The sequence below is a fragment of the Stegodyphus dumicola genome, chromosome 8 (assembly GCF_044657685.1).
Source record: "Stegodyphus dumicola isolate Sdum_Otavi_A_Nest chromosome 8, ASM4465768v1".
NCBI classification, from domain to species: domain Eukaryota; kingdom Metazoa; phylum Arthropoda; class Arachnida; order Araneae; family Eresidae; genus Stegodyphus; species Stegodyphus dumicola.
The window spans coordinates 192,716,413-192,740,528 of NC_140775.1; the positions used below are offsets into that span (position 1 = coordinate 192,716,413).

Genomic DNA, 24,116 nt, shown 5'->3' on the forward strand with positions numbered 1-24,116 from the left:
GAGACTGACATTCTTGCTTCCATAAATAATGTATATGAATTTTCTACAGAAGCCAAAGCAAACTGTTGTGTAATTATATAGATAAGGGCAACAGAAGGTCCCCTAAGCTTCAACTGTTTTGGCTCTTAACTTTAGCCTTCATTCCAAAAATGTTAGTTGAAAGCAGATTCAAATACAAAACAAGCTGCATATTGTTATTCCGCTTCCCTGTGACCCACCTGAATGCTTTCAAGTCATTAATGATGAAGACCATTAACGATTCTCCACAAGTGACAATCAGGCTTATTGCAAAAACAGTTTCCAAGTTGTTCGACAAGGGCTGTAAAAACAAAGGGACAGGTCATCAGGCACCCTCTGTAACTCATTAGAGTCCCAGTAAGCAGATCAAAGAAATGTTTTTACATTATTATCGCATGTCAAATGTTTTCCCACAAAAGAAAAAGAGTTAGTTTAGGATAAAAATTAATTATGCTGTTGGGAACACTGTTGGCTATATACCTGTTATTATTTTTTAAGTTTGCTTAGCTAATTAATTATTTACTTTGTTCTCAGCATAACACCAAATAAGAATAAAAATAAATAAAGCATTTTAAATCTTTTTTTTTTCTAATTAAAATTATTAATTTCTCCTTCTCCCAGGTTCCCTTTTTTTTGTAATTACTAGAATAGCTGATTAGTTACTTTTGTGCAGTTTTTTCCAGTTACCATAATAATTGATTAAGGAAATTTTGTGATACAGAGTAATTTCAACACATATTTAAATATATTTAATTAAAAAAATTATCAAAGTTTTTTGCCAGATAAAAAATGTAATATTTTAATGGTAAAATTTTATTTGATAGGATAAGATAATTAACAATCGAGGAATAAATATTTTTATAATTGTTTTATTAGTTTATTATAACGAGTATTATGTCAAGAATACTTGTTATTACAATCTCTTTTCAACCAAAAAAGCACATTATAAAGTGTGGCCATTGCAGCAAAAATTCCTTTAATATGCAAACGAGAATTTTTTATACCACTCATTGTAATGGAATAGTTGTTGTAGCAAGTATTGGCTGAATTAATATTTCTAGACTGCCTACACAAGAAATCCACTTCCAAAATCAGAGAAAAGTTAAAGATTAAACATTGAAGTATGATAAATGCAAGTTTACCTTAAAAATGGAAAACTGCAGGAATAAGTTACAAGCTTCTACATATAATGCTCAGTTATATGAATTCACAACTCATTAAAGTGACAAATAATGAGTATGAAATTTTTTATATACTATATATTAAGTCTGATTATTAGTTGGTGTTTAAAATAATGATAATTTAAAAATGGATATAAAACACTGTTATATAAAAATAAAAAAATTACCACAAAAAAATTTTACACATTGGGGTGGGGGGGAAGGATTATATAGATTAAATACCACAGTAAAAAGAAATAAATTAACAGTGAAATGAAATACAAAGTAAGTAAATTAATTAATCAATTAAATCAAATAAAGACAAATGTGCAGAATGATTTACAAATAGCAATTACAATGCTTACAAAGTTATCTGATAATCGTTTTCCTATTGCTTTGCTAACTGAATAAGAGATCTTCTTCTTAAGTTTGTTAGAAGCACTAGCAATAGTTAAGTCTTCTTGCAAGACATGACTGTAGACCTCAAGACGAAACTCAAAGTCATGAGGAACATTGTTACTAAAAAATAAATAAGTAAATAAAAATATAAACAAATGCTAAATTTTTCACAGTTTATGCACATTTATAGATGCATTAAATTAAAATTTACTAAAATTAAAAATCCTCAAATTGATCAATAAACAAAAAGGTCTAAATATGTTAATTTTATTAAGAACAAAGTAAGAGAAATAATAAATAGAATAACAACTTCTTAAGATTGTATCACACATTCAAAGCATTTTGGAAACATAGCTCTATAGAACAATTTTTCACATGACATGAAACATCCAATCACCATTGATAACTTTGGGGTTATCAGGTTCAATGTTCCGTCTTACCTTCTTCGGGAACATGCAATGACCTGACTCGGAACAGAGAGCTTACTAAAGCTATGTTCAAAACTGTGGGAAGTAGACAGGATACACAAGAAGGGTATACAAAACCCTTTATTTTTCTCTATTTACAATAATTTCCGTACTTCGGAATACAAAGATCCACTACTTGTGGTCTAAACGTAAGAATATAAAAAATAAAACTAAACTCTAACTTTGAAGAAATAAATGTGGAAGATTGGCCTTATATTAACAGGAAGCCGTATGTAGTACAGATAACTGAGAACACTACAATATGTTTAAAACTTATCAAGAGGATTAAAACCTCTGGCCTGGAAGGCAACCAGCAACTGAGTAAAACTTCTAAGGTAAGCGGCCTGCTTCGACTAACTGCTTCCTCTCTGTCACTTGGCAAAAAGCCACAACTTAAATACTTGGCATTCGCCAGACAAACTTTGCATAAATACTTTAACGCTTATAATTCTGGCCGGAAGTAGAAAATAAGAAGTGATAGTAAAGATTTAAAATAAAATAAACGTTAGTAAAACTTAAGATCCTTACAGGGTTACCATGTAGCGGGAAAACTAGTTCTCCATTACAAATGATGGTTGATGTCTAGGATTTGATACTAAAAGCTGATTGGTTGTTGAAAGCAAACAAACTTGCAACAAAACCATGCATATTTCTTTCAATACAAAATGGTTTGAAACAATTGTTTGTCCCAAACAAATGGGTGCATGATACCAGCCTAAGGGAAAAGGGAATCTCTCTCTTTAAATGCATACTATTTGTATGTATATGTGATGATGTGGTTCTGGGAAAGACAAAAAACAAATCAAAGTCATTCTGTTAATCCTGGACAGCAACTAGGCTAAAGCTATCATGGAACAGAGAAATTGCAGGGAAGGAGTGACATAACATGTGACAAAGTGATGCAGCAAAGCATATCCTTTGATGAGGGTATGTGTTTAATTAAATTTGAATTTGAAAATCTATTGCCAGTTGATTCCAATTAAGTTTAATAATTCTGTTTCATATTTTATATTTTACATATTTGCTGCATCATTCTGCTGCAAGCTATGTCACTCTTTCCCTGCAATTTCTCTGCACTATAACATCTTTAGCCTAATCACTGCTCAGGATTAATGCAATGACTCTTTGGCTATAAATAGGACCAAAGTGAGTGCACACTGATTTTCCTTGCTTCTGGAATAAACCATGTCACCCCCTTCACTTCCCTTCTTCTGTTGTCTAAAATGTAAACTATGCATATCGAAATTGTGGGACAGATTTAGCACCTCTAATGTTGTACCAGTTTTCAGCAAAGATATATTTCTGAATTTCTGAATAATTGTTCCTGTGAAAAATAAAAATTATTTTTTAACCATCAAGTCAGTTGTGATTTTTGCTCTAGTCGTCATCTAAGCAACAGTCTTCTCATCCATGACTCAAGCATGATTTGTTTTTTAATTTCAGCATTATCTTTATAGAAAGCTCTATATGGGCGATAAGCAATTGAAAGTTCGGAAGTTACTTTTGGAGATTCAATATTATCCAACCTACATCATATTTACTTTTGCAAATATATGATTATTTAATAATTCTTCCAACTTGGTATTTACACAGGAATTTTCATACTCATTTGTAGCATGATTAACATAATCCTTTTCATTTTGAGTGTCTGCATATAAATATAAGAAATTATTCTGAAGAGAATTATTTAGACATACATCCTTACTTATATTTCTCTCAAATTGATACACATCATAATCAGTTCAATAAGTTCAATAGCAGTCTAAATAATGGAAGACTAGATGAAAATAATGATAAATAATTCGGTATTATTAGGTTTTGAGAGCCGTAAAAAATCACCAAACTATTGTTGATGCCCCGCTGCCAAAAATAATTGTGGCAACCCTAACGCAAGAAAGGATGTATAATAGTAAATAGCTATCTAAGATTTATGTTTTAATTTAGATGAAAGGTTGATTTCATATAATATTTTTTATTATTATAATTTATATAAAAAAGGCTAAACATGACTGAATGGAAGCATAAGAGTAAATAATTATTTCGGATCATTATTATAATTTATATAAAAATTGCTAAACATAACTGAATGGATGCCTATTTCGCTACCAAGTTATCGCTAAAGCATAATTTCACCTCGTTGGTTGTTCAAACATAATTTTCTATAATGAATGGTGCCTTTTCTTTGAAAACATTCTCGGTAAAGTGCAGAATCGCCCACTTATTTGTTTGCCGCTTTTTACAAGGGTAAAAACAATTGGATTTTTGTCAATTTTCTTTTACTTTTTAAGTGAAAATAGGTCGATGTGTACATAGATAAAGTCAAGGGTGTGCACAGTGCCACTTTTGTGCAATTTGGGGATTTTTTTTTTAAGTGCAAATAGGTCGATGTGTACATGGATACGGAGTATGGGCAATTCTTTAAAACACATCAAGCAGTGGGTGATTCTGCACTTTACCCAAAATTCTATTGCTGAATTTTCATCATGGGCAATTCCCAACTTGTTAAATCCATAGGTTATCAAAAAAGGATTTAAAACCAAAAAAAAGAATTAAAAATTAAACTAGTATTTCAATGGCATCTTAAGAAATATAGAACTATATAAACTTACGCAATCTGAAATCAGCGCATATCCTAGATTTGGCGCCCTCTTAAATGGGTGCGTTTGCTAAATTTGGTGCTTTTGTGCATACGTTTTCTTCGCAATTTTTTTACGGTCCTCAAAACGGAATAGTACTAATAATTCAAATGAAAGTTAGAACATAAAATATCCCATTTCTATTTATTCTTTCAACTTTATATGGTAATTTAATTAATTTAAATGACAGAAATACCACTAGATAAGGACAATAATTTTGTTGAGGGTTTATTATCAATGGTTTCAAAATTATCAATAAATCTTAAAATATTTTCAGAAATGACATTAAATTGGTTACATGCATCAATAGTAGCAGAGAAGATATTTTCCCCTCCCTATCTTAACATTTAACTGATTTAACTTAAAATACTCTCATTTTTTCGGTGGAATTTGATTTTGATAGGATGGAGATTGATGATAATTTAAAGCGGTATACCCCATAATGCTTAAAATATATTTATATGTTTAAATAATATGCTAAATACATAAATAATATGCTTAATGCTTAAAATATATGTATATGTTTAAATAATATGCAAATACATAAATAATATGCTTAATGCTTAAAACACATTTATATTTTTACGAAACGTATAGGCGCGGTGAGATAGTTTCCCCATAAAGCAGTTTTAGGGTTGCCATAAAATGGCAATGGAAGGCAGGGTTGCCACATTTGGCGAGAAATAGTCCGTTTGGCAACATACCATGGACGGATGGAGAACCTCCTGGAACGAATTCGTATCTGTTTAGCCCAGAATGTTCTCAAACACAAGCCGAAAGCTATATAAACCCTGCTGGTCCGCAGTCAGTTAGTGTGTGTGCATCGTCGAGAGGGCGAGTGAGAGTGCCTCGTAAAGTGCGAGATAGTTAATATCGAGTTGGTGTCCCCTCTAACGAGTCAATCCCTGCGGAGTCGATCGAGTTGACAGCCGGGCAGCGAGTGCTGAGTGGGTCGTCGAGTTCGCCGAAGGAGTCTGCTAGTGTATCGTGGTTAGTGCATCGTCGAGAGAGCGTGTTGAGCTCCAGGAACGACTGAACCAAAGAGTCGGGAGCTGTGCTCTGAGTGTCTTCGAGTGTATTGCGAGTTGTAGCGTGGAGAGTCTCGAGAGTACGTGGAGTTCCGAGAACGACCAAGCAGAGTCGCGAGCTGTACTCTAGTGCTTTGCCGTGAAGCTATCTCCACCATGATAGCCTGATAACCTAGAGGCTGTGTTGCTGATCGTGTCAGCATGTTTATAGTAGATCTTCGACGACTGTAAAAAGTGTTACTGGAGCTGTCCTGATTATTATTGACTGAATAAAGTGTGTTTCGATTCCCCATCAAGTGCTGTCGTTATTCACTCCAAATCTACAAACCCCCTATTAACGTGAAGGAAGAAAATAACGCAACAACTGGTGTCAGAAAAGAAAAATTGCAACAATATGTTTTAAGCATTAAGCATATTATTTATAGCAGAATATCAACATGGTTATAGTGACTTTATATTCAACATACAAACGTGCATTATGCTGATTTTTGTTAATTATAATTACTGATATCTCAGTGGTCTTGGAACATTTCTCCAGACCGGATTTTGAAGCAAACAAGACCTAGAATAAAATAGTCTTGGAGTAGGATACCTTGGATAATTAAATTATGGAAGAGAATTTTCCCTACAAACAGAAAATCCAGGCATATTACTGATGCTTTGTGGTTCTTTAAGTAAACTAGATGTTGGAAATAATTTTCATGCTAGTGCAATCCAGTATTGAAGGGAAATTAGATTTTGGACAGATAATAACATATGATGTTGCTCTGGCGAATTTTGAGTAAGCACATTTATTAGAATTTCATCACATCACCATATTACGTGACTTTCACTGTTTATGATAATATCCAGTGATAAAGCCTTTCTAAAATGATGCTGCTATTGTGAAAGTATTGGCTAGCAGAACACAAAGATGATACGCGATATTAGCTAAAATATATACTGTAATTTTGAATCGGTTAAGTCTTGTAAAACAATTACATATTAGTGCAATTACTCTGCTGCGGCCTTACGATTTTTACAAAAATAAAAGGGATACAGTAAATTTTCAGATTGCAGCTTACAATGGATATGGTTACCAAAAGAACTGTTATGCGTAACGTCACTAGATTTTTAATGTCTTCTACTACGGTGGTTGCAATAATATGTAAGTATCTAAGTGGCTAAGCATTAGGAAAAAAAGTGCTTCCTTAAGAAAATAATTTCAAGATTGCAGATAGAAAGAATTCAGTTAGGAAGAAAAACCAAAGAAGAAGAAAAAAGTAAAAGAAAAGAAAAAAGTTCACTCCCTGCTTTAGGTTCCTGTTTTAAGCATTATGCTCAAATGTAACTTAAAATAATAACCATAAACACAAAGAAAATCTGAAGAATTCTGAAGGGAGGAATAAAACCTATTACCTCCAAACCATACAATAAATTATAAAGTATGGAAAAATTTGAAAATAAGAGGTAATTACTCAGTTCAGTGAATATGGTTATAGTGACTTTATATTCAACATACAAATGTGTATTATGCTCATTTTGGTTAACAGTTTTCTTATTTAATTAATTTTATAAAGTAACTAAAACTGAAGAAATACATATTAGATTGTGGTAAACAATTGTATTAAACTGGGGATGTATTCTAAATTCAGAATTGATAAATGGGATAAAAGCAATTTTGCACTGTCTGTTGAAAATTGCAATGATCATTACAATGAAGGAAATTTCAAAATTAACATCAACAATAATCCAAATTTTGCAGATTTAACGTCATTACACTCACTTGAAAATTTTGTTCTAAATGCTTAGGTTGAAATTTACAAAAAAAAAAAAAAAAAAATCATGCATATCTATAAGAAATTACAGAATAAAGCTCTACTCTCAGATATAACAGTTTTCACACTGAAAAATACATCACACATGTTTTGATGCTAACTTAATACCCAGCAATTCTGTTAAAATTTTCATCATCCACATTCAGTCAAATGATATAAACTAAATCACTTAATATGAAGTTGATACAATTAATACATTTATCCAAAATCTTTATTCATTTTTACAATTTAAACATAAAACAAAATGTTACACTTACAATACAATAACATCCTCAAATGCAATATCTGTCATACTTCTGTCAACATTGTTGATCATGGCAGTATCAAATACATCTGTGCCCACTTTTAGGAGACAGAAAACAGCAAATCTTCGATAATCACCTCTGTTTTTAAAATGATCGCTGTCTTTCCAAATGAGAGGCATGCGAATATCTAGCAAGAAAATGGAATTTAGATAATAAATAAGAGGTGGTCTCTTTTAAAATGTATGCTTGTACAATAAATATAATTCAAAGAAAAACTATCAGCAACACTTTTTAACATTTAGCTGCAAACAATTTCCATCCCAACTCTATTTATTTATCTGATTTTAGGTAAGGCAAAAAAAAAACTTTTCTTATGACAAATGAGGTGTTTAATACAGATCAGTTCCATTCTACCCCAGACTAAAATCAAAAAGTACAACACCAAGCTGAAAATTCTGTTTGCACATTGGAGGCATTTTTGTAGCAAAGGAAAAAGGAAAAATTCCGCAGAGAACCCGGTAAATGGCAACAACAATGGCGACAATAGTTCAAACCCAAGAAAGGTAAAAGTGAAGTTAAAACTATTAAGGTAACCAGAAACGGAGTTTCATCACCAAAATTGAACAAAATTTGTCGCTAATCGAAAGGGCATCTAATTCTACACTAGAGCACTAAGAGAAATTCTTCTGAGTTTTATTCTCTTTCATTTATGAAATTCTAGATGAAGTTTGCTGTAACTTATTGCCAACAAAGAAGCGGACTGGTACTTCTTGGCAAGAAAAAACAGCATTGGCATAATTTGGGCTATGAGAGCGCAACTTGTTGTCAAATGCAGTAGCAAGCACGTAAAAAAATTGGCTAAGGTAAACGGAAATTCCTTCACTATCTAGATACTATAATGAATTATTTAATATATGCATATAGTAGAAAGAAATTTATATAAGTCTGTATTTATTACAGTATTTAATTAAATAAGCTGTAAAACTGCATTATTTTATTTAATACAATTTTGTTAGCAATTTATTAAAGAAACATCATATGCAGTACAAAGATGGCATGCAGAAATTATAAAATTAAAAATATAAAACCGTAATTTATGAAATAAAAAGCAATTATGATCTAAAGGGTATCAAAATTTACAAAAAAAAAAAAAAAAATAATATTTATTTGTTTACTTTATTAAACGTTTCTTTCAATGTAAGTTGTTTAAGTTGCTTCGTTTCGTGTGCTAAGACTTTCTCTTTAATTCTATAAACAAACATAATTTCTTGTTCAGTTACAAAGTTCCGCTGCTCAAGTTCTGTAATTGCTGTGCAGAGAATACCGACTAACTTGTCAATCGAAATTTTTTTGTTTTCACTAACTTCTCTCTCACTTTATGCCTTTATCCATTTTTTGCAGCAATTCCACTTTTTGTTTGATGGACATCGAAACATGTTTTTGCTTTGTAGATCTTTTGGCAGCTCCAGAATCGGAAACTCTTTTTGACATAATCGAAAGTTCAAGCTTACTTTTTATAAAATTGCTCTAACAGTCTGCAAAAAATAATAAGCCGGATCCAATTAGATGATTTAAATTTAGATCAATTTTGACGTATTTTTCTTTTTTATTGATAATATTACCTGTTGTTGCTTTAAATACCGAAAAGTCGTGGCTTACACAGCATTTTTTAAGAACTAAACGCGAATCATTTTCTTTGGAAAGAGCACAAACATAGCCTTCCGTCCACTGCTTCTTTAAAACGCAATTTTGCATGAAAACAAAATCGTCCCGTAGCAGACGATAGTTTACACTTTCAAAAATATAGTTGCTATTAAAAGAATTTTTTACATGCAGGCTATATTTTACAGCAATGCAGTATGTCTAAAAAATGTGCGAACGGCCTATGTACTAGAGGTGCAATTATCCAAGTGCCGTGAATGACACTTTAGCAAAATTGCAGACCCTGTGCTGATCTTTCTGTTGCCTAGAATCATCTCTTAGGTCATTATTTTTTTACCATCTGTAAAATATCGCCAAATTACATCAAGGTAGTTGCATTAATACCGTAAGTACCAATAATTACTACACATATGTGCAGCATGTATTAGCTAGATTTTCTCCTCAAATTTTATAAAATAAAATTTTAAATAGTTTAACCCTTTGCGGCACAGTGTGTCCGGTCTGGACACACCTAAAAATATCTTTCTGTACGCACAGAAAAATTGAATGAAAAAGAATTTATAGGTTACTATAGGTTACTCTGAACCATCTTTATTTATAGTAGATGGCAGCTCTACACAAACCAGTCCATATATTTAAGCCATGTTTAGTTTTTTAAGACCCTCATTTTTCAAAGAAATCTTCCACATTTTTTTTAGGGTATAAAAGGAATTGTTTGAAAAGAAATTTCTATGTTATTTTTTTTGGATCTATGCTAATCTCCTTATTCTATATTAGCTTTAAATTTTTACCTTGAAATCTTGCCTAAAATCAAACAGTCAACCCTAGGTGTGCCCAGACCGGGCTCACTGATAATCTAGGACAACTGAAAGTCTGTATTCTTTGTTTCTCCGCCTCACATCTGTCAGTTCATTGACAATGCTCGTTTCAACACTCTTTTCGAAGCTCTATTCAATCAGTGTGCCACTTTGGGCACACCCACAGAATTAAAACGATAAGTGCTATCTTCACAAAATTTTATTTGTGTACTAGGCTTAATTAGACTGCCTACCTTTTTTTTTTTTTTTTTTTTTTAAATAAAAACTTTGACTTTAAAAGGTAGCGTGCCGGAAAGGGTTAATGATACATATTATAATATAAAAACATTTTTCAGCAGTAAATCTAAGTATAAACAGTAACAAAGAAATGTGGGGTAAAAAGCAGATAGCATTTAAATTTTTTCCTTGAGTAATCAATCATTCACTAGTTGATTGTGTTGAAGCCGTTTTTTCAGAATGGTAACATGATTATCATCAAAGTATATTTGTTTGAAACTAAAATTAGTTAAACTGCTTGTTCCTTTTCGGAAGCATATACTTGTATAAAACATATAATTAACTAGATTCCTTCCTCCAACACACAAAGAAGTATATCGTTGTATTCGCAGTGATACATATAAATTAATTTTTGATCGTTAATTAACAGATCATAAACTTTTATACAATAACAACACTCATGTCCATAAATTAAGGATAATGCAAAATCAGGTAAAGGATGAGTTAGAAGCAAAACAAATTTGACTTATTTGTAAAGCTTATTTATTTAACAAAAGGTAAAGAGCAAAAAAAAAGATGCTATATGTTCGATATTATTAAAAAAATTAGCGATTTTTTTCTCCCTGGAGCAAATTACAAAAAAAAAAAAAAAAAAAAAAAAAACTTTTTTACAAAAAACCAATATTACATGGTTGGTATGATTGTTAATACATTGAATGTCTCCCAGACGATGCAATACAGTCTGTACAATGCCTAGGCATGCTGAATATCAAATTATCGATCTGATCTTGGGGGATATTACACCACTCAAAAAGCAATGCTCTCCGAAGTTCCGGTAGACATGTAGGAGGAGGTTGACGGGCTGCAACTCATCGGCCAAGCATATCCCATACGTGCTCTACTGGATTCAAGTCCAATGAGAATGCTGGCCAGTCCATACGGGTGATATCCTCCGATTGAAGGTATTCGCTTACAATGTTTCCACGGTGAGAACGGGCGTTGTCATCCATAAACACAAATTGTGCGCCCATGGCGCCCCGAAACAAATGTACATGTTGTTCCAGAATGACGTCCCGATAGATTTGGCTTGTCATGGTTCCAATTTGAACATGCAGGTCAGTTCTGGAACCCAGAATAATTCCACCCCAAACGAGCACTCCTGCACAACCATAACGGTGTCGTTCAATGATGTTTTCTTGATGGTAACGGGTACCTGGAGCTCTCTATATGAAAGTCTGAGGAGAATCAGACTGCAAGCTAAACCTGGACTCGTCGGAAAACATCACACAAGCCCACTGTTGCAGTGTCCACAATGCATGCTCTGTACTCCAGGCTAACCGCAGGCAACAGTGAGTAGCAGTAAGTGGAACGCATCTGACGGGTCTACGAGCATATAGACCAATCTGCCCTAAGCATCTGTACACTGTCTGCCTTGAAATCGTCGTACCAGTGGCTGAAGAGAGCTGACGAGACAGGTCTGAGGCTGTGCTCCGCCTGTTTCTTTTGGCAGTAACTGCCAAATACCGGTCCTCATTCGGCATTGTAACTCTGGGGCGAGCTGTGCTGTAACGTCTACTCACATTACCATAATCTTGGAATCGTTGCCAAAGCCTGGAGATGACACTCTGGGCAATTCCAAGTTCGTCTGATACTTCCAGTTGGGTACGCCCACATTCCAGACGGCCGATAATTCTACCACGTAAAAAATCATCCAAATGCGTCCTTTGTGTCATAACTATTTGGTTATTGCACTGAAATGCTTATTCGCCTGTGAACAATTTTACTTCTTTGCCTGTATTCCTTATATATCACTCTCTTACACTCTCGTCATTGTGATGTACCATCGGTGTCATCTGGTTACTTCCTGAAATTTGCATATGATTCTTGAAGATGTGTGTAGTGATTTTACAGTTGATATATTTATTTTCGAGTTCGATTTCCGCGTGAGTTATCCTTAATTTATGGACATGAGTGTATATTGCCAAGTTATTAGCCATGGACGGAATTACAAGAACTACTAAATTCGTGAAGTTACATTTATTATTCAGCATCAAAACTTACCACTTATTGCCACTTTTCCACGGCAAGGTACTAGCGTTGTGTGAGAGATTCTAAAAATGGAAAAACAAAATCTTTATGAAGAACTTACGTATGTGTAATGTATGTATATAAATACAATATATATCAAATGATTTTAAACATTTTTGCTAAATTACTTTTTATGAATTTGATTTCAGCAGCACTGCTCACCATAAACCTTTTTCAATTTGTTTGGTGAATCATGTAACCCTGCTAAGCAAAAAATCCCTTTTTTCCCTTAATGGAATCCCTTCCTTTAAAATTTCGTTAATTATTAAAAGAAGCCTTTGACACAAGTACAGAGTGTGCAGTGTATTTGCGAAAAAGCATTTCCATGTTTGAGATTATTAAGTGCTTGAGATTATAAGCTATTATGTGCTTGAGATGGATGCGCAACTATTAGCTAACTCAGTATGGAAATATACAATGCTAACTCAATATGGATATCGCTGTCATATGTAACTTTCAAGAAGTTTTTTATCTCACCAATTTAACAAGATAGCCATTTATTCAATGTTGAATAGATTTGCCACTGTATTCTTCCCTTTTAAGTGCCTCATGGGAATTATGCTCATTTCCATTAAAGTAAATTAATCTTTAAATAAACATTGAAAAAACTGTTGCTGTTGTTTCAAACGGCCGGAAGTTTGCAAATTAATGCATTCGCCAGGAGTGGCCAATACCCACTAATTATTTAGCAGTCTCATCATCAAAAATGTACATCACATGTCGATTTTACACTCGGAAAAATGGGGAAAGTTATGCGCCAATTTTCATGGAGAACATCCAAGAGGACGGATCCTAGAGTCTTCCACTTATCTTGCTCTACCACCAAACCTCTCGAAAGGACGTTCGGCTCACCAGTATTTTAAAGCTGCGTTCAGAAGACGGTGTAAAGGGATCAGACCCTGTGTCGCAAATGTGAACGGAACTGTCAAATTTTATTCCTTGTGACTATCCGTCTGCGACATTTACTCCGTTGTCCAGGTGTCCCCATGTCATGCAAACTCTAATAAGCAACCAAACTAGCGGGTGGCCATAATTAAACTGACAGTGCTCACAGTGTTCTGTAGCGCGATCTATTTGTGAGAATGATGCCACATTTTGTAGGAAGATTAAGCAAGACGGGGGACGAAGGATTCCGCGAAAAAACAAATTAGTTCCAAAAATCACCGCTAGGGGAATATTTGGCACTGTGTAATAGAAAATAGAGTGTTAACAAATGCAAATTAATATGGAATAAAATTACCTTTTATTATGCACATTTTCTGATTTAGTTCAAGTGCAATACGGCAACACTTTTAAAAAAGAGATTTTAAAAAGCGATAAAAGACAATGCCTGGGGGAAATAATTTTCATGCAAGATGGAGCCCCTTCACATGTTGCTGTATGGGTGCAACAGGTGCTACGACAGAAATTCACAACAGAAAGAGTCATTAGCCGCTACTTTCCAACTGCATGGCCACCTCGGTCGCCTAATCTTACCCCATGTGACTTCTGGCTATGGGGTTACCTTAAGTCCAAGGTCTATCAAGGAGTGGTTCAGGACCTGGCTACGTTGAAGGATAACATATCCCAGACTGTATGGGAGATTCCTGCAGACATGTTACTTTCTGCTGTTGTGCATACTGTGCACAGAATGCAATATGTGGTCCACAACAACGACAGCCACATTGAACCTCATTTGAATGCAAAATAAAAGGTAATTTCCGTATTGATTTGCATTTGTTAACACTCTATTTTCTATTACACAGCGCCAAATATTCCCCTAGCGGTGACTTTTGGAACTAATTTGTTTTTTAGCGGAATCCTTCGTCCCCCGTCTTGTTTAATCTTCCTACAAAATGTGGCGTCATTCTCGCAAATAGATCGCGCTACAGAACACTGTGAGCACTGTCAGTTTAATTATGGCCACCCATTATTTCCGGGATTCAAACGGCAAAGGGTTCGAATAGGCCCCAATTTCCCTGGGGCATTTTAGGGTGGAACATTTCTAAAAGTAATTTCCTAGACGCGTTTCAGTTACATTAATTCATTTCTTTAGCAAGCAGCATTAATTTCTTTAGCAATTCTTTCCGATATATTATTTCTATTCCTGCAGTTATAGCTATTAGTTTAGTTTTTGGGTTACTTCTCGGGTGTTTGATACAGAATGGAAATAAACTTATTAAAATGTCACTTCGAAGGTGAACGACATTTTGCTTACTTGTTGTTCTGCTTGAGGGACTTCCTGCACTGCAGTTCCATCATGTAGGCACTGATCCTTTCGTTGGAAGTGAGGAGGGATTTTATGGCTTCCAGGGACTGCAGCTGATACCGACAAGCAGCCAATAGCTTATTAGTGCCTTCCTGCATCTTGAGTTCCAGATCGATTTTTTGTTCCAAATCATATTCCTGGAAACAAATAAAAAATATTGATGTAAATACCGCGATTCCTATTAAATAACAAGCGTTTTTTTTTTTTTCTTGCACTTCATTATTCACTCGAATTATTCTAACTTAATTGCACGATCTCATAAGGCAAGTTGAAAATGACATCAAAAATTGCAAATTTTGTAAATTAAATATCCCGATCACTTTTTGTCATATGGGAGTCAAACTTCTTCTAATTTTATTTTCTCAACGAGTATAATATTTTGCCAAATATAAGTATAGGAACCGGGCTAAAGCATTAAAAGTTAGATTTCATTTTTGTCCCCTATAATACTTTTAAGGGAAAAACAAGTAAAGAGTTATAAAGTATTTCTCCCACCTTCCTAGCATGCCTTCGTGGTGTAATGGTTCTGCAAGCGGACCGGTATTCCAGAGGTCCGTGGTTCCATTCCCGGCGAAGGCGCATGCTCATTTTTCATCTTGCCTGCTTCCAAAAATACCGAATGTCTGTACAGAGTAAAAAAATTAAATTAACCGTTTCACTGCTACGCGGTGCAAAAGCCCTGCGTTCATTTTGTCTCGAAAACCGCGACGCAGCGCTGCAAGTTTCAGTGTGTCTTTGTTGCTCCGTCATCAAGTCAAAATATCATTATAATTATAATAAAATAGAAGTCAATGGACAACATCAAGTCAAAATATATCCCGCAGTTTTCATGCGTTCTTGCAAGAATTGCTTAGCTGTCAAACGGTTGAAAAAAAAAAAAAAAATCTGGTGTGTACACCACATGACTTCCTTGTACGGAATATTAAATTATATATTTTTTCTTGCATTTAAACTTATTAGATTGAATTAAACCTACTTCGCCGACAGCGCATAAACCACAATAGAATAAATGCATTCTTTAAAATTCACTTTGTTTACCATAGCGACACTCTGGCGCTAGGTTTACTTAACAGTATTATATTTCGTTCATATTATAACTAAGAATGCACAAAATGTATATCATTTAAAGAATTATCTAAACGTTGCCACATGTTCTATTCAAATACTATAATAAAGCTAGAACTATGTATAAAAGAAATTAAGCAAATAAAACAAAAAAGAAACAGTTTTTCACAGACGATTGAGTATTTCTCATTTAATTAATTCAGTTCTGACTTCGCGAGAAGGCAAAAACACATAAAAACTCAAAATATCTATATTAAAAATTACGAAGTAAATTTCAAACGCTTATTTCCTCGAAAAAAATTCCAGAAAGAATTAAGCATGATTTAATTGGCAATAATAAATGAATGCGTTATCTTTGTTGTTGCGAAGCTAAGTTTCTCTAGATTGGCAACAAATCCACTAGTCTCCTGTTTCAAATGTAAACATCAATGGCCGCCATTAAAACAGGCTTAGCGACAATTAAACAACTTTAAAATTGTTGATAATTCTAAAAATATTGCACACAGATTTACTAAAGGCATAAAATCCTTAACCGGAAGATAAAAACAATATAATTCAATTATTTTTAAAGAAAAAAAAAAATGTACAATTTACAAACATATGAGAGTAACGAAACTGAGATCACTGAGCCGGGTAATAGAGTGGATATATATATAAATATATTTATATACGTTTGGTGCGGCCGATTGCAACCAAAATACGAGGTGCACATCTACATGTTATAGCAGTCCTATATACAAAATTTCAACGTTCTGAGGCTACTCGTTTTTGAGTTATGCGAGATACGTACGTACGCACGAACGTACGTACATACGTTCGTATAGACGCCACGAAAATTCTCTTCAGAATTAATTTTAAAGCAGCTTTATAATTTTTTTGAAGGAAAAGAGTATTTTATTCTGTCCTTACGTACAGATATCACGCAAAAACATCGTTAAATTGCATTCGATAGCGGTCAAAATGGATATTTTCGTTGAAATATGCTGCCTGAAACTTTTCGCGATTACAATACTTCCTTTTTACTTCGTAGAAGGAAGTAAAAAACTGAATGCTTTCAGATTTTATACTACGTCCAAAGGGGCCCTTTTTTTAACGTTTTGTGCGTTACCTTTACTTACTAAATATCATGTTCTCCAAATTTAAACCATAAAATTCAATTTAACCGCAATATCACAAAATATTTACACAGCAAATATGTAGAATTCCCGATACACAATCTCGCGCTGGAGATATTCCCCCCCCCTTTCTTTCCTGTACGGTGTTCGCTTTCAAATCGCTGAGTTTCTAATTGAAAAACTCATAAATGCTTTACAAAATCTGAAATAGATAATAAAACAAATTCGGGCTTCCAGATACCCATATTTGGCTGTAGACGAGCGTTATTCAAAACTGGATGGCTCTAGGTACCGTTGTTTCATCACAATGCGAGAAACATAGATAGATTTATGCAGATTCTTCATTATTTAATTTCTTTAAATACAATACAGGGCGATAATATTTGGTGGCAGCAGTTTAAAAAGTGATTCGCCGTTTAGAAGTGAATCAACGTAAAAAGTCAAAACGAAATTAATAGCCCTTCTGGGCAAATTGCCCCTCTGGGCTAAAAATACTGTAATAGGCTAAACAAATATAAACTATTTCAATACTTCAAATAAAACTTCCCGAATACAACATTTTTTCCAAATTTAGAACATTAAATCTGGATAATTAATGAGTCGCGAATACACGTTTCGTTCTTCCTATCACTTTGAAAACCATACCACTAGTCCAGAAATATTAAATAAGACAACTTCTTATCCCAGGAATGACATAAGCCATCCCGACATGCCTTACACTCTTTGCCGATTACATGCAAATATTTAAAAGCAATATAAATACTCATAACAAGAGATAATAACGAAGAAAAATTATACGCAAAATATTCGATAACTTTATTCAAACCAATTAATTTGCGAAGAACGCGCGAATTAGTCCTAAAAACAATATTTTTTACTCAGTAAAGCTGAATTTTAGAAAATTCCAACTTAGTGTTAATGGAAGAATTTTTCTAAAAAACAGAAATCTATCTAAAAAAGTTATCAATAAGATAATACTGTTGCGTTTTTCTTCTGACACCAGCTGTTACGTTATTTTCTTCCTTCACGTTCGTACGGAGTTCGTGTGGATTTCGAGTGAATAACGACGAAAATTGATGATGAAGTATCGAAACACACTTTATTTACCAATATTTATCAAGACAGCTCCAAAACATTTTTACAGTCGTCGAAGATCTACTATAAACACGCTGGAACAATCAGCGACGCAGCCTTCACACTGCCAGGCAATAACGGTGGAGACAGCTTCACTGCAGAGCACCAGAGTACAGCTCCCGACGCTGCTCGGTCGTCTCGGAACTCCACGTACTCTCGAGACTCTCCACGCTGCAATTCGCGATGCAGTCGACGACACACAGAGCATAGCTCTCGACTCTTCGGTTCAGTCGTTCCCGGAGCTCAACACACTCTTTGGACGATGCACTAACCACGATACACTAAGAGACTCTTCGATACACTGGAAGACCAACTCGGCGTTAGACCTCGAGACACTCGCTCAATGACTGACTATCAGCTCGCTAGACGAGGTACACTCTCACTCGCACTCTCGACGAGGCACACTAACTCACTAACTCACTGTAGACCAGCAGGGTTTATATAGCTTTCGGCTTGTGTTCGAGAACATTCCGGGCTAAACCGGTAAGAATTCGTTCCAGAAGGTTCTCCATCCGTCCATGGCACATCGCCAATTTTGTCGCCAAATGTCTCCAAATGGGCGATTTCTCGCCAAATGTGGCAACCCTGCCGTCCCTTGCCATTTTATGACATTAGTAAACCTGCTTTGTGGGGAAGCTATCTTACCGCGCCTGTACATTTCGTAACAATATTTTTTTTTTTTTTGTTAAATGTTTGATATTATTTGATATTATCATTTTGGTACTGCCGATTACAGCAAAAAAGGGAGGTGCATAACTGCTTGTTATAGCAGTCCCATATACAAAATTGGAACGTTCTACGGCTAATCGATTTCAAAGTTATCAGTTTTGGAAAAAATCTAATGTGTACACCACATGGACTTCTACGGAATATTAAATTATATACAATTCTTCATGCATTTCAATTAAACTTTTTTCCTCGAGCTTCATTAGAGATATATTTCTCGTTTAATTAATTCTGTTCTCGGCATGGCTAAGATACATAAAAAATTGAAATTGAAAAATACAAAAAAAAAAAAAATAAAAAAATAAAAAAAATAAATAAATAAATAAATAAAAAACCAAATACAGATACAGTTAAAACGATAAAAATATAAAAATTTTAGAACTAAAATTAGAGTTTCTACGCAAAAATCAGCAATTCGGCCATCAGGCGATAAGGCGAAATTTATTATGAATTTAAAAAATTTTCGTCTTTGTGGAACATTAGTTCTAAATTTCTTATTTTGTGTGTTTAAAATATATATACATTAGTCCATTAGTCCGGCATCCAACAGTCCGGAATCGCTCCGGAAAATTGTAAAAATTTTGGTTTTCTCCAAAAGTGTGTCTTTAAAGCAAATAAAACCGCTCGAGAGCTATTCGGAAGTTTTCGGGGTAGTTCGAGATCATTCGGAAGCGCTAAGTATTGTTCGGAAACAATTAGCGGCCGGCTAGTCTCAGCTGTCACAACAAATTCAGGTGCAGTGCAGCTCCGTTAATCAATCACGAAGCGTCTTCGCCATTTTTTTGTGCGTTGTTGTTTTGTGTCCTTTCACATCGCAGTAAACGTAACTTTTGAAACTGTTTATAAAAAAAGTGATTTTCGTTCTAACTGTACAGTGACCATGTTTTCAAAACCTAAGCCTTCGAGTTCAAAAGGAGAAAAACGAAAACACGTAACACTGACTCTCAATCAGAAACTAGAAATCATCAAACGGCTAGAAAAAGGCGAGAATAGAAATGTTTTAATGAATGAGTTTAATATTGACTCATCAACTATTTATGACATTAAAAAACAAAAAGATGAACTAATGAAGTTTGCTTCTCAATCGGTAACAACTGAAAAATTGGCTTCTAGACAAACATTAAAAAAACCAAAACTGGAACAGCTAGATAGTGTATTGTTCAAATGGTTTAGTGCAGTACGTTCTGAAGGAAAGCCGGTAACAGGGCCAATGATTGTTGAAAAGGCAAAGAAATTCGGCCAAGATTTAGGAGTTGCTGAAAGTGAATGTAATTATTCTGATGGTTGGCTCAGAAACTTTAAGTTTCGGCATGGTATTCGAAGACTTGATTGATGTAACTGGAGAAACCCTTTCAGCAAACCAAAACTCTGCAGAAAAATACAAAGACGAGTTTCAGAAAATTATATGAAATGTAAAATAAACTTTGTTGTATGTATTTGCATACTGTATTTTTAGTTTAATTATTAACCTAATTGTTCTTATAATTACCGCCCGATAGACCGGAATTTTCGGTAGTCCGGCACCGAGCCGGTCCCGAACGTGCCGGATTATCAGACTTCTACTGTATTTATATACTTTTGGTGCGGATTGCAACCAAAAAGGGAGATGCACGTCTACATGTTATATCAGTCTCACGTACAAAATTTCAACGTTCTAAGGCTACTCGTTTTTTGAGTTATGCGAGATATATACGTACATACGTACGTACAAACGTCACGAAAAAAATCTGTTCTGAATCCGTTTCACAATCCGGTTTCGGGAGAAAGAGTCCTTTATTCTGTCCTTAAGTACAGTATTAGGTATAGAGTACTTAGGGGATACTTAAAATACATAAAATTCGATTTAACAGCAATATCACAAAATAATTAAAAACAGCATATCTGTAGAGAACTTCTGACACACGGTCTCGCGGAGGTAAAATTCCCCCCCCCTTCCTGTACAGTGCTGCCATTGCTCGTTTTGAAATCGTTGAGTTTGTTACAAAAAAATTCGTTAAAGTTTTACAAAATTTGAAATAGATAATAAAAGAAGTTCCAAATTCAAAGCTGGGGATTCCAAGTATCCATGTTCGAAAGACTACTTTATTCAAAATTTGATGGCTCTAGGTACCGTCGTTTTTTCACAATGCAAAAAATATTCATGCATATTGTTCATTATTCAGTTTCTTTAAATATAATGCATGGCGATAACATTATTTGGCAACAATTTAAAAAGTTAATGGGGGCAAAATGTCATTTTGAAATTAATAGTCCTTAGGGCTAAATATTTTAATACAGCATATATACGCGTAAAAATCGAAGAAAATTATGAAAATTAAAAATATATTAAATGAATTTATATTTTGTGTTTTATGGCGCATAAAATAGAGTGGATCTTCAGAGTCAATGACCACAAACTCACGGATAAAAACTGAGATAAAAAAAAATGTTTCTCTCTATTTTTTTTTATTTATTTATTTTTTAATTTTCATATGTCTGATTTCTTATTGTGTTAATATAGAAAAACAGGATGGAAATTCATTCCCCCCCCTTCCTACGTGATTAAAATTTCCTGAAGAAATGGTCACCTCTTTGTGCATTCAGCCGATAACAACAACCAAAACAGCAAAAGGTTCGCATGTAAACACATTTCAAACAGGATGAACTTTAAAGGAAAATTCGCATGTTTCTAAAAAAGTCTCACGGGGGGGGGGGGGGGGGGAAATCGTAATTTTAAAAAATATTTGCAGTGTATGCAAAAAAAACACATTACTTTATATAATAGAAAATATAATGTGAAAAAAATCTGAAAGTTTCCGGATTTTATATTACGCCCAGAGGGCATTTTTTTTTTTTTTTTTTTTTTTTAATGTTTTGTGTGTTACCTTTATTTATTAAACATCATGTTCTCACTTATGCCATAAAATTCAATACAACAGCAATTTTAAAAAATCTGATGTGTACACCACATGACTTGTATTGGAATATTAAATTCGAATATTAAATTATACGCATTTTTTCTTGCATTTCATTTAAACTTACTGGATTGAATTAAATCTACTTCGCCGACAGCGCATAAACTACAATAGAATAAATGCATTCTTTAAAATTCACTCTAGTACTTGTTTACGATAGCGACACTCTGACGCTAGATTCACTTAACAGTATTAATAATTTTATAACAGTTAACTTATATAATAATTATATAACGGAAACTAAGTTAACTGTTATATAATCCAATAATTATACCAGTTAACTTATATATTTCGTTCATATTATAACTCATAATGCACAAAATTTATATCATTTAAAGAATAGAATTATCTAATCGTTGCCACATGTTCTATTTAAATACTATAATAAAGCTAGAATGATGTATAAAAGAAATTAAGCAAACAAAACAAAAAAGAAACAGTTTTTCACAGACGATTGAGTATTTCTCATTTAATTAATTCAGTTCTCACTTCGCGAGAAGGCAAAAATATATAAGAACTCAAAATATGTATATTAAAAATTACGAAGTAAATCTTAAACACTTATTTCCTGAAAAAAATTCCAGAAAGAATTAAGCATGATTTAATTGGCAATAATAAATGAATGCGTTATCTTTGTTGTTGGGAAGCTAAGTTTCTCTAGATTTGCAACAAAACCACTAGTCTCCTGTTTCAAATGTAAACATCAATGGCCGCCATTAAAAAAGGCTTAGCGGCAATTAAACAACTTTAAAATTGCTGATAATTCTAAAAATATTGCACACAGATTTACTAAAGGCATAAAATCCTTAACCGGAAGATAAAAACAACATAATTCAATCATTTTTAAAGCAAAAAATGTACAATTTACAAACATATAAGAGTAAAGAAACTGAGATCACTGAGCCGGGTAACAGAGCGGATATATATATAAATATATTTATATACGTTTGGTGCGGCCGATTGCAACCAAAATACGAGGTGCACATCTACATGTTATAACAGTCCTATATACAAAATTTCAACGTTCTGAGGCTACTCGTTTTTGAGTTATGCGAGGTACGTACGTACGCACGTACGTACATACGTTCGTACAGACGCCACGAAAAATTCTCTTCAGAATTCATTTTAAAGCAGTTTTATCATTTTTTTGAAGGAAAAGAGTATTTTATTCTATCCTTACGTACAGATATCACGCAAAGACATCGTTAAATTGCATTCGATAGCGGTCGAAATGGATATTTTCGTTGAAATATGCTGCCTGAAACTTTTCGCGATTACAATACTTCCTCTTTACTTCGTACAAGGAAGTAAAAAGCATATCTTCAAAATTTTGGATACAAAGCCTTGCGCGCTGGAGATCAAAATGCTCTCTCTCTCTCTCTTTTTTTTTTTTTTTTTTTTCCCGTACAGTGTTGCCATTGCTAGCTTTGAAATCGCTGAGTTTGTTAATCAAAAATTCTTTAATGCTTGACAAAATATGAAATAGATAATAAAACAGATTCCAAATTCGGGCTTCCAGATGCCCATGTCCGCAGGAGGATTACCTCATTCAAACTTGGATGGCTCTAGATACCGTTGTTTTTTCCCAATGCGAGAAACATACATACATTTATGCAGATCCTTCATTATTTAATTTCTTTAAATATAATACAGGGCTCTAATATCGGGTGGCAACAATTTGGAAAACGATATCCCGTTTATAGTGAACCAACGCAAAATGCGGAAACGAAATTAATAGCCCTTCTGGGCGAATGGTCCCTTTGGGCTAAAAATAATATTCTTCAGAACTACGTTAATTGCTTTTAAATACCGTATATACTATATATTATATCGCGTATAAGTCGAGATATTTTGGACAAAAAAAAAAGACTTCAAAGGGGGGGTTCGACTTATACGTGGGGCCATAAAAATTAAAAGAATCGGAAGTTCAAAAATGTCTTTATATAATGCAGTTGTTTTCTTCCCGCGCTCAAATTGGACGACTTATCAAACAAGTCACTTGCTTGAAGTAATTTCATGTCTTAAATTATGTGACGAACTAATCACAGAGTTTCATACTTTAACTAGAGTACGTTTCGATTAAACCCCCGAACTCCGTAATTTTCGGCCCCCGAACAACCGATCAATATCGAGCAACAAAAAAGTTTCGCGAACACGCCAAGAAAAGAGAAATGCAGATAGTTTTTACGTACGTATAAGTCTTTATGATAGTTATTGTTCATTCATGAAATACTTTTGTTAACAGGCGTACACGTCAAAATTTAAAAAAATAGCCCACGCAATAACTGAACAGTTTTGAATATTTCTTTTAACTTTTAAA

The 24,116-nt window shown here is 33.8% G+C and overlaps 1 protein-coding gene across 2 annotated transcripts in view; it reads right to left on the bottom strand.

Annotated features, from left to right (window-relative positions):
• The window catches only part of LOC118200353 (rhotekin-2-like), a 219,750-nt gene that overhangs the window by 36,830 nt on the left and 158,804 nt on the right, over positions 1-24,116 (bottom strand). For both annotated transcript variants that reach the window (XM_085822860.1, XM_085822859.1), the window contains exons 2-5: positions 14,752-14,939; positions 12,528-12,577; positions 7,783-7,957; positions 1,544-1,697 (exon numbers count right to left, since the gene is read on the bottom strand). In XM_085822860.1, the coding sequence (XP_085678986.1) occupies positions 1,544-1,697; positions 7,783-7,957; positions 12,528-12,577; positions 14,752-14,939 (567 nt within the window). The remainder of the gene's footprint in view (positions 1-1,543; positions 1,698-7,782; positions 7,958-12,527; positions 12,578-14,751; positions 14,940-24,116) is intronic.